A 12392-nucleotide genomic window follows, 5' to 3' on the forward strand; every position below is an offset into this window, starting at 1 on the left:
GAAGTATGTTAAAACTGTGCGTGTAGGTCAACTCACTCAGAAAACGTTCATGTATTCACCACAGTTTGTGCGTGGGTAAGGCAAAATCGGCAGCTATGGATCCTTTATGCAAATGCAATGAATGAGATTCCAACATGGCTGCCAGCTGCTAAGAAAGCTTTGTGTATGAATCCACATGAAGGGCTGTGTCGTGTGAACACAGAACAGGAATGCTGATCAAAAGTTGTTTGTTACTAATCCCTATTCAGAACACAAATCCCCACCCACCGAAGGCCATTTAAGCAAAGGTAGTCCCAGGATTTGGGGTAGGGAACAGACATTTGTGCCAGTTGCTTGAGGAGATTGTGCATGTTTGGAGAAACTGTAGATGCAGTACAGGAGCATGTAGGTAGTAGAAGCAGAGGGAGGAGGTGCAGCTATAGAGGAGAGAAATACATTGAAGTGAGGAGGACAGAGAAGCCAAAGTTTAGGATGAGGAAAGCAGAGGAGAGGTCATAACTAAGGTGGTGGTGTTGAGTACAATATTTAGAAACATCAATGGAAACAGTGTAAGATGGATGGGGAAGGAGAAAGAACATCTGACAATCAAGAAGGCTGAATGTAAGGAGGAAGAAGAAAGAGAAATCGAAGCGAAGGACAATCTAAATGTGGTTAAGAAAAAGAGATAGAGTGCGGGCATATTGGATAGATGTCAGTGTAGGAGAGGTTGAGAACCATTTTCACATAGATCCTGTACTAGAAACAGAGAAGGAGCAAAATAGAAATAACACATAGATAACAAATAGAAAAATAGAAATAGCTAATTTCTATTTCAAAATAGAAATAGAAAATAGAGAATGATTCATGCCTGAGTGAAGAGAATATATATGGATAGAGGTATGAGCACATGAAGGAGCATTGAGGAAGTCTAGAGTGGATTAAAGCAAAAAGGAAAGGATAAGAAAAGGTTCCCTTATTTAGAAGATCATCCTGGCCTTCAAGAAGATAAGTAAAAGGTGACGTTTTGGAGAACAGAGGATGGCCCTAATACAAGGAGAAATTATTCCAAATCAAACTCAGCCCGGAGAAGAGATAGAGTGGCTGGGCCCACCGTGAAGGGTCATAGCACATTCAGCAGGCGATTCTCCCATGAAAATGAGAAATAAGGACATGAAGAAGCAAAGCAAATCTAAAACAACCCACTATCAAGAAGTAAATTAGATGTTTAAACTCCCAGACTGATCATTTTAATTGTTTCCAGGATGGATCCAGAAACTGAGATGCTTAATGCTGAACTTGGATAACTTGCATTCAAACTCAGAGACTAAACGGTCTTGAAAGTGACAATGTTACAGAGAAACCGTCCTGAGATGGTTGCCTTTTAATTAGTTGACTCAATTCTTGCGCCCATGCCCAACAATGTGGCTTTGTTAAATGTGCACCGTTCTGTGTACATCTCTCTTTTGATCTTGCAGCTTCTTCTTGATGTTAAAATATGTTTGTTGCAAACAGAATATATACAAACATTGCCTTGGTCGATTGGACCCGATAGCTTCTTTCCAGTGGAATGGTTGAAAGAAAAATATTCTTAGGAGACAGTTCATATAGTCAGCGGCAAAATGTATACATCTATTAGTTCCGTCATCAGGGACTTGAAACCAAATACTTTGGACTGAACTCAAGATCTGCTTTGCCCAGACATCACTCTCACAAATGTCTTACTCTCAATCTTATTTTGGTAGGCACCTGGTTAAGCCTATGCTATCCATGCTCCATCATCGGTTGCCACCCTCTCCACATTACAGATAAAAGAAGCCTAATTTGTAACATTCAATAACAACATTAATTCATCAAGAAACATTGAAGTAACAAAAGTAAGTATTTGTAGTCATAAGGTTATCAAGTAACACTGTAAATAACAGAAACATTACACTATGATCAACAGTCTCTCACAAAACCCGAGAAGCAATTAAATAAGGTTCATGCTTACCCCCACAACACAGTACAGGAAAACATCTCCTTTAACTCTGGCTTTGACTTTATTTTTATTTTATTGTTTAATTTGCACACCTAGCTCGAGAGCAGCAGAGCGCTGTAGAAAGTGTGGGCAGCAGGCATTTGGGCTGGCATCTTTTAACAGTAGCACAGTACTGTGGGGTCTTTGCATCGGTATAAACATCCATTGGCCGACCTTGGGATCGAGTTCCAGAGGGTAGGTGCATGACAAGAGAAGGATTATCTTTTGGGTCCCCTCATTGCGGACGAGTTGTGATTCAAGTCGGTTGGTCGATTTGTTGCACGAGGGGCATGTGCAACCAGATATGTGGAGCTTAGCCACCACGTACGCTGGTGTGCCACTGCTTTGTAGATGATGCATGCAGTCTTGAACAGTATCCTGGCTTGCAATGGAAGCCTATGTAGTTTTCATAGGATCTGGGTAATTTGGTAAAATTTCCATGCTCCCATGATAAGACAAGCTGCAGTGTAGTGGACTGCTTTTAGGGGAGCCAAGTGAGCAGCTGGGAGCCCTATCAGGAGAGCATTTCTCCCCTTGATGTGCAAGACCACAAGGGTCTGCACTATGGTCCGGAAGTCCTGTGGCAGCATGATGGGTAGAAATTCTGAGACAGGCTATTCGGGTCTTCTTCGCTATGTGTTGCTGGAAGGACAGCCTGCTGTCCATGGTGAAGCCTAAGGATTTTGCTGAGGAGTCTGAGAGTTGTGGATCAAATCCTTCTAGGCACATATCATTGAGCCATTCCTGGACAAGTTGTTTTAGATAGCAGACCCATGAGGATGAATGAAGTCTTGGATGGGTATAGTTTGAGGTAGGCAGTCAACATCCAGGACTGGATGAAGGCTAGATAATCGCAGCAACTAATTATGTCCTGTACGCTATTTACTCGCATGTACAACTGAGTATCATCTGCATCTTGGTGGATGGCTATATTGGAATCTTTCAGGAGAGTGCCCAGAGGCTTCTTGTAAAGGTTTAGAGGGTTGGTGAGAGTATAGAGCCTTGGGGGACTCTGCAGGAGACCTGTAGTCTGTTAGAATACAATTGGTTCATCTGGACAGCCTGGTGTCTGCAAGAGAGGTAGGAGGTGAACCAATTCAGGACTGTGCTAGAGAATCCCATTCAGTGAGCAAGGAGGAGAGAAGGATGTGATGGTTGACAGTGTCAAATGCAGCCGAGAGGTCAAGGAGGATGAGGAGACATGGTTTGTCTTTATCCATGATATAAAAAGTCTGGTCTGAGACCAACAAATATATTGTAAGGTAGAACATCCAAACTGGAAATTTCATGCTTCGGCTGTACGTCATGGACTTTTTATTATAACTCCTTACTAATACAAGACCTTCATCAGGAGTGCACCTGCTACTCTCTTGAACAGTGAATGTCTTGTGTGTGCATACATTTTAATATGTTTCTGAAACAATCTTCTACACCTTAAATGGGGACACAATGATTTTCATAGTTGGTAATTACATTAATCTAGTTTGCAATTTTCTAGGCAAGCAGTTACATATGCCCACAATATTTGGAACAGTCTCTTTATTACAGGAACCTAGAAGTGAAAGCAAAGGGCATCATTGACATATTTGTTATCGGAGGCACATTTGTATTAATGAAACTGCCCTCAGGCCCGCTCAGTGATACCAAATGCATGTACGCCTGCTAATATTGCTGGCACACAGTTTAGAGGGGGCAATCCTTTAGGTCCATATCTATGTGTGCCTATGAAAACAAGAACATTTCGATTGTTTGTGCACTTGCTTAGAATTAGCAAAACAGGGTCATGTACACAGTTACCTCTTTAAAATAAACTGTTCTAATCCTTCACCATGCCGCTGCACTTAGGAAGATATTGTTTTCAACTATTATTTTGAAGGGATGCAAGCGATAGGTGTGTACTTCCCAGAATCTCTATGCATTGCATACACGTCTTTAATCCGGCCCCTGGCATATACATTCAATAATCCCAATATAGTAGCACCCCAGCTACCTCCACAGTCACAAAATGAATGCATGCCACCTATTTTGGTCGATATACATAAAAAAAGAAAAATACATTGCATGCTGTCCATCCATTTATTTTTATTTTTTTTTACGGTGCATTTAAAGATGCCAGTGGCAATCTGTCCGCCTGGGACTTCCATGACCATTATCACCACCCGCATAAAAGTGGCCATCGATTAGGCCTATAAGTGGAATTGTAAACTCAGTAACTGTTGCTTAAATAATATGTCTGCCCTCGCTGTTTGCAAAGACCAGTCAAAACGTCAGCCTCATGAATGGGCAGATGCGAGGCTTTTTATCACTGCCAGATCCTACCATGGGCCCTGACGTGCATCCAGCAGCCTGGAAGTGGGCAAACACACAGCATGGAAACCAGGGTGCACATACCTGTAAAAACTAAATACAAACTAAATACAAATCCGTTTCATATGCTGTATTCTGTGCTTGGGTCTCGTACTGAAATATATATTTTTTTTCTGATTAGGAATTTGCCCCAAGCATTGAGAATAATCACGATGTACCTTTTCTCCCCTCCCCTTAACCCCCATCACCACATCATTGTTTTTTCTTTGTTTTCCTAATGTGCCAGGACTCTCATGCTTGTACCGTAACCACACCTTGGCATCCCGCAGAGGCTGCATTTGTAGGAATGTGATACTTAACGAAACTTCAAAATAATTTAAAATAAATACATTGGGGGTCATTATGACCCTGGCGGTGCCATAGTCATGAATTTACTGACAATGGGGACATACCGGATCATTACGGCCCTGGCGGACCCGGTCAATCCCCATAGCTGGGTGCCTGTAATTATTACTCCCCATTCCCATTTGAGTCCCATTGGACTCAATGGGAATGGGGAGGACGGATGCACCGGCACCATTCATGAATGGTGCCGGTGCATCCGTCGAGTTTTGCGAGCGGGTGCCAGTTCGCCCGCCAGGTCAGAACTGGCAGGCTGAAAGGAACCCGCTCGCAGAATTCGTAGTTTCATATTCCGGAAACAACCGTACTGGCAAGCTTACTGGTACTGTTGTTTCCAGACCGGGAAACTTGTGATGAGGCCCACTGCGTCCTATTTTGTTGCCTTTTTAGTGCTAGATAAGCCATAATATTCTTTGAATATCTAAATGCAAATCTTAAGGTTATATAGTTATGACAAAAAGACTTCTGCCCCGCAAGAGTACGACAACAATTATGCTGAACTGCCTACTCGGTCCTCACACTGGTATTACCCAAATTGTTTGTTTACAATTGTTCGAATGAACAATTGACCGAATTTAAAGGGTCACAATTGACCTTTTCACAATTGACCGTATGTGTGTGTATATATATATATATATATATATATATATATATATATATATATATAGGGGTTTGGGGGGTTTGGCGTTGGGTGGGGGTTGTGGGGGGGTTTCCCCCCACATATATGTTACAATTGACCTTCACAATTCGGTCAATTGTGAAAAGGTCAATTGTAATTCGAACAGTTGTAAAACAAACAATTCGTATACAACCCTCACACTACTATCGTAAAGATAAAACAGGCACATATTTTGTGGTAACGTTGGATGCGGGAATGCTATTCTCTTAAGAGGGGTGGAAATGTAAGAGAGCAGAAACCCACACAGCAACAGTACAACAGTCCAAAATTATTATATATATATATATATATATATATATATATATATATATATATATATATATATATATATATATATATATATATATTAATTTAACACACCAATATTCAATAAAACCCTTACTAGAAAACACAAAAAAGAACCCACCTCGATAAACAGAGATAGAGAAATGCAGAGTGTAATGATGCAAGCACGCTGCATATGTAGCAGGCAGCAAAAGGTTATACATCACTATAATGTTGTCAAAGGGGATATAACTATGGGAAAAAGTGTAATATTCAGTGCTTAACCAGTCTGTGGGGTCTAAATAAAGGTAACATGGAGGATGGGGCCTTCCTGCACTATTGTAGTTATTGATGGATTGATGGCATTGATTAGGGCTTTTTAACATTGTGTGACAGGGTCGAACCAGGTTTGGATGCTTCATGTCCCAGTGATCCAGGTTTGGAGCAGGCATCAGGTTTGGGCTTCGAGATGAAACTCACTACAGTTCAATGTGGCACTCGAAAGATGCTGAAAGATGAAGCCATCAGTGAAGGTTCAGCGGTCATGCTTCGGTTCGATGAAAAAGATGCTGGTGGCTCGAGGTACAGTTCTAGACATGGTGGTTTGAAGGCTTCGGCACCTGCCAGCTTCCTGTTCCAGTCGGGGAAATCAACACACTCCACTGGCATGATGAAGGAGGGCCAAAGGCAGAAGGATGGTTCCTGTTTGTTTGAATGTTTTGAACGTGTATGATGAAGGTCAACGAAGAAGAATGGATTCAACCAGAAGCATTGCTTCTACTAGCACTCAGAGTCCCAAACCATGGCCTCAGTGACAAGATACATCCTTGTTTTCAATCTCCTAACCTGGAAAAGGCTGGCTAACACCTGCAGCTTTCCCTCACCCACACTGATCCCCTGGATAACAGTGTAACTGGCAGAGAGGCATGTCTTGCTCAGCAGCCATTCACCTCCAATGAGCTCTGGGGATGTATAATGAGCAGTGAGGGCCTCTGCTTTGGAGCACTCCTCTTCAGCTTACTGTCTGAGGACGTTGGAAAAGTCGACTCTCCCGAATGAAGTCCAAATAAATTATTCCAGGAATTAATCAAAATTAGAAGCTTCCATTTCAAAAGCAACATGCCATGGGGAATTTGTTAAAATCAAGTCTGCTTTATGGTGTCCAATCCTTAATGATTGCCTTTTTGCATCATACCCAAACAATTTTGCCATGCGGGAAGATAGCAGACAGGAAGTAAAGAGAAGCCCACACACAATCTAAATGAAGAATCCATTATCTCTTGTGCTGTGCTCTGCATGCCTGCTTGCACCTTCCCCCTTTCTAGCCTGAACTTCAAAGGCTCTTTTATGTGCAACCCCTATTGTGCGGCAGATCTCTTGGATGGAATGGCCTCTTTGAGACCATGCTACATGGAGATTCCTGTTGTGAGTCACTGTGCCTGACAGGGAGGAGTTACCCATTCTCCCAGAGTGTCAACAGAGGTGGGCAAACACTTAGCTGCCCCATTCATCAGAATGCAGATATGCAGGTGCCTGGAATTCACACAGCCTCTTCCTAAATATGCCTGCCTCTTCTCTCCACCCTCTGCAACTCATCTAAAACAGGACTGCAAGACTTGTCCTTGGCATCAAGCCCAGAGATTGTATCTCTCCAGGACTGAAATATTTGCACTGGCTCCCAGTGGCGGCGAGGATTAAGTTAAAAACCCTCTGCTTTGTCCACAAGGCCTTCTGGGGCCTGTAGCCTCAATACATTCAAATCTCTCTTCCGAAATATCTTCCTTCTCGAGCTCTTTGCTCATCCGCCTCCATCTCCCTCTGGGTCAGTCGCTTCTCCAAGCAACAAGTTGGTGGTAGATCTCTTTATTCGGCTCGGGCCTCCCTCTGGAAAAAGCTCCCTGCCTCTCTGTAACTTGAGGAGAGCCAACTCAAGACCTTAATCATTGCTTCTGCTTTCTCTCCTCCTCTCCTCTGCTGATCTCCTGGCTGAAACTGAAACTGCACTGGTTACCTGGCTACCCTCTGATCTCGGGCCCAGGTCCCCTCTCTGCCAGTTGCACACTTGCGCTGCCCCCCTGGCAACCCTTGCACTCAGGGGCTGTTCCTGTATCCCTACAGCCCCATACCAGCACTTGACACCCGATGTCTGCACTTACCCTTGCACCACCAGCTGGCCACACTTTTTATTTATTGTTTATTTATTTTACTGTTTACTGTTTATCCTTTGAACTGCACTGCCCCTCCCCCTTTTACCCTGCACTTTTCCTCCTCCTCCCTACCCTGCACTTGCGCAATCTCAATGTCACCTCGCCTAGTAAGATTGTTGTCTCTATCTTCCCTCTGTTCCCCCACCCTTGCCTCGTCGTGCCTTGAAACACTTGTGTATAGGCACGTTATAAATGCCATATTATATCATATCATAGCTGTTCTTAGCTCACAAGATTGACACTGTTATGCTACCAATCAGATGTGGCTTTTAATTATTATGTGAACTGTCAGCCAACATACCAAAACCTAAGGTAGGGCTTACTTTTCCAGATTATCCTGCCACCAGGCTTTACATTTAGCACAATGATGTGCTTTTGGAACAGAGGTGCAGGTATAAGTGCAGCCTCTGCACTGCAGTGACTTTGATGCCCCAGCAGTTGTGAAACAGGGATGGTGTGGCCTCTGAACCCTCCCTGTGCACAAGGAAAACAGGAACTGCAGATCAGGAACCTGGTGCAGCAGAGCCCAGGTGTACACTCTGCTCGGGCATGGAGTTTGATGGTGGGGTGTCTGGTTACCAGACCACTCTTCCAGTGATGGATTACCTGCATCATGTAACAGTTAATAAAAAATAAAAAGCCAGGGCTTTCCTAACCTTGCCAGATGACAAGCCTAAAAAGTAATCCCCTTTAAAAAAAAAATACTTCATTTCATTTGTTTTATTTAGTCATATTAATATACACTTACTCTAAAAACCCAGCCTGACATTTTTTTTAAATAGTAGAACTCATAACCAACAGAGGATCACATTTTCTTCTACACTTCCATTTTGAGTAAAATGCCTTTCGATGCACAAAAATGTCCACGATGTATGCACAATTATACCTATTGATTGAAAAGGCAAAAGTGGACGCAGAGAACAGACTTACAAGTAACGTTTCTATGATGTTGCTGACATTACTTATGAACAGATTTCCACTTGTTGACCCATTGAAAAGTGGCATCCAGCCGTATGTTCACAACAGTCACGAACATATGCAGATTATTTGCATTGAGAGTGCTTCCCGGGGACTGTCTTTTGCACTCTTGATGCTATTTGTACATTTATCTGAATCTTATTCCTCATCATTGTCGTGAACCCCAATTGGATTACATTTTTCATTTCATCAAGAAGCCCAATCTTAATTCTAGATATTTCTTATACACTTACTCTTGATAGTATAGATTTAGACCAGGAGTGTCGTTACTTGTGTTTCATGACAATGGGCCAGGGTCACAATGGACCCGGGTCACACACAAGTTCCTAGATGTACATGGGATCTGCTCCCTCATCTCCTATCATGCTTTTATCGCCTTGTTGAAATGTATACAGAAAGAATGGCTGGTTTTGCTTGCAGGGCATTCACACACGGATTGGACACCAGCCCTCACAAGGGCACCTGGTTAGGTGCAGCTCATCATCCTCGTGGTTGCGTGCTGCCCATTGGCATTCTCAGCATTTGAGCAGAGAAATGCAGGACGCGATCACTGAACATTGTGGTTTCAGTTCAAATGACAAGGGACAAGGACCACAAAACAGGCAGGTGCCTAGATCTGACCATGCACAAGCATTATTTGAGCGGATTCGTGTTTGTGAATACCACCACCTGCAGAACTGCAGAATGCCGAGCTGCTGTCCTCTAGTGTGTGCACTTTGCCCATCTGTGTCATTGTGTAGATATCTGACTTATTAAGGTAAACTGGACTATAGAGCCAAGTGAATAACACAACACAGGACGAGTACTGTACCACAGTACAGTTGTCAGTCATTCCCTGATGGGTTATAATTGACTAAACACAAGTTCAAAGGTAGTGTCCTTGTGATTCAACATAGGAAATTTGCAAGAATGTTCATGTTGGAACTACAGATACTGATCCATTCATAAATGAAAACAATAGTGAAAGCTGTCAACAGATGGCATACTGAGATGTCATTTCATCAATGTATTGTTTTTTTTTTTCTTCAGGTGATCTTTATGTGGGAGGAGTTTCCAAAGATATGTATAAATCCTTACCGAGGCTGGTCCACGCTAAGGAAGGCTTCCAAGGTTGCCTGGCATCGGTGGACCTGAACGGGCGCCTTCCAGATCTCATCTCCGATGCTGTGCTGTGCAACGGACAGATAGAAAGAGGATGCGAAGGTACTGAATATTTTGATAATCACGCCCTGTGTTTGATAACATCCACAAGCCCGCCTATCACAATGGATGTCAAGAGCCACGTTCTTCTCATCTTAATTAAAGTTTTTTTGTGTACTCCATCCTGGTGTCTTTAAATTGGTATTATCTTTAGAAACTGACTTACCTTATGTATATCTTAGGAATAAGATTTCATTATCTAGTGATAGTTGCCGAAGATGACTTTACCGGCACAGAAAATTGTGGTTGAGATGTTAATTGATCAGTTTAAACAAAAGAAGTTTAAACAAGTGCACATGTTCATGATACAATATACTTTCATTATTCCTGGACTGTGTAATGTGGAGGGATTTAGAAGCTGTTACTCATTTAGTAGAGAGTCTTTTAAGGGCCACATATCGATCATGGGTACACTGCATTGTAAATGTGGAGTTTATCAATATACATAAATGACCTTTTGTGAATGGTGTTGATAGTAAATATTGCTCCACTTTCTTCTTTCCTGCAGTACTTCCATAGTAGCTCATACATGTCGCTTCCAGAATACCTTTACAAGTCCACCAGATCAACATATAGGCCTGCATAAGGCAAGTCAACAGTTGTTGACTGCATCAGCATTAGGATCATGTTCTGATCTATCTCTTGTCATTCTCTAAAAGAATCATCTTTTGCATTGACCGATAGTTCAAAGGTCAGGTAAACAAGAGTAATGCAAGCCTTTTAATTGATTATGGTTTGTAACCATGGTAATTACATACACAGACACACACACACAAACACACACATTCACACACACGCATACATACACACATTGCCACACGCACACACACACACACGCGTTGCCTAATGACGCACACACATGTAATATCCTACCATTTTTGGTCTCCTATCGGCACCCCCAAGTACGATCTCATTAGCTGCAGTCGAACTCTGTCCTCTAATATTTGCCTTCTGTGTGCCACAATAAACCTCCTGCCATGACGCGTGTTAAGAGAAGCATGGCTGGGTGATCAACACACATGATCTGCGAATAGCAATGTATCACATACATACTTGTGTATAGGCCCGTTATAAATGCCATATCATATCATATCATACGATCCAAAACATGAGGGACAGATTTTTTGTATACAATCATTAAGGTTATTTGTCCTCCTAACAGCAATGCCTCAAATATCTACCAGTAACTAAAGGGTATTATTGCACGATACGGACAGTGTGCGGATATTCCTGTGAATACATCCCTGTCAAAAGATTTGAAGGCATGTATTATCTTTATGGCAACGCTAAACTATTCAAAAGTACGAAAGTGAAAGGACGACTGGAGTGGTAATGTCACAATGATGTTACAATAGTATTTTGGTAGCGCAGCCCTGACTTGCTCTCAAGAGAAATCCTGAGAATCTTAGCTGCAGAGGCAGGCACACATAGTGGATTAGACTGCACTACATTGGAATATGTTTCCCATCCTTGCTAAAGAGCCTTAATATGTGACCTGCTATTTTCAGATTGTATTTCAATATAGAAAGAACTTGAAATGATTTGCTATGACTGCACTTAATATTCAATCCAAATCAATGTGGCGTTGCCTGTATGCCATTTGCCAACATTGCGATTAAATGTAAAGCACATTGCCAAGGTTGCATTCTCTGAGCCTAATCGGAAACAATCACAGGCTATTCTGATACAAAACATTACTTCCTGTGGTCAAAGGCAGTACAATACAAAGTGGGAATCTTTTCACCGTTAAGTATGAACACTACTAAGCACAAATACATCTGATGATCGCATAAGGTAGGCCAAAATGGCACTGCATTGCATTGGGTTTGATTTACAAAGCACCACTGTACAAATCTTTGTAAATCAGGCCCCATTGGGTCTAAACCAGTATGCAGTTCAGACCAAAGTAATGCACTTTCAGGAGAGCCTTTCTCCTTCTTTAGAAATCCTGAGTACTTCCTGTAGAGGTTGCAGCTGGGCCCACATGTCATGTGATGGGGTTTTAACGCAGTGAGTACATGTCACCTGCTCTTTGATTCTGTCTTTCGTGCACATACATCAAAGTATTCAATCTATTCCCCTGTGCAATCTGGTGAAAGAGTAGCCCCTTGAGACTTTTGCCCTTTAGTTAATGGCACATTTTCTTTGAGATTTGAGTAGGTAGTCCCGTCTTTCTTTTAAATGAGAAAGGAACACTAGAATGTACAGTGTGCTAAAACTCTGCAACCACACTGTGGCCTTTTAATGCAAACCGGTCTCCCTAAAAAATGAACGACCAAGTAGTTAAGATCATTTTTTGATTGTTGATGGAAGCAGCAATGAAAGGATCTGCCAACCATGGCTCTCCAGGCTGATTAGA

The 12392-nt window shown here is 42.3% G+C and overlaps 1 protein-coding gene across 23 annotated transcripts in view; it reads left to right on the top strand.

Moving 5' to 3' along the window:
• Window positions 1-12392, top strand: part of NRXN1 (neurexin 1) — a 2019102-nt gene that overhangs the window by 1430245 nt on the left and 576465 nt on the right. For all 23 annotated transcript variants that reach the window (XM_069608380.1, XM_069608381.1, XM_069608367.1 and 20 more), the window contains one exon: window positions 9863-10036. In XM_069608380.1, coding sequence (XP_069464481.1) covers window positions 9863-10036 — 174 coding nt within the window. The remainder of the gene's footprint in view (window positions 1-9862; window positions 10037-12392) is intronic.

This window comes from Ambystoma mexicanum, chromosome 4q (genome assembly GCF_040938575.1).
Source record: "Ambystoma mexicanum isolate Mex_15411 chromosome 4q, UKY_AmexF1_1, whole genome shotgun sequence".
Classification (NCBI taxonomy): domain Eukaryota; kingdom Metazoa; phylum Chordata; class Amphibia; order Caudata; family Ambystomatidae; genus Ambystoma; species Ambystoma mexicanum.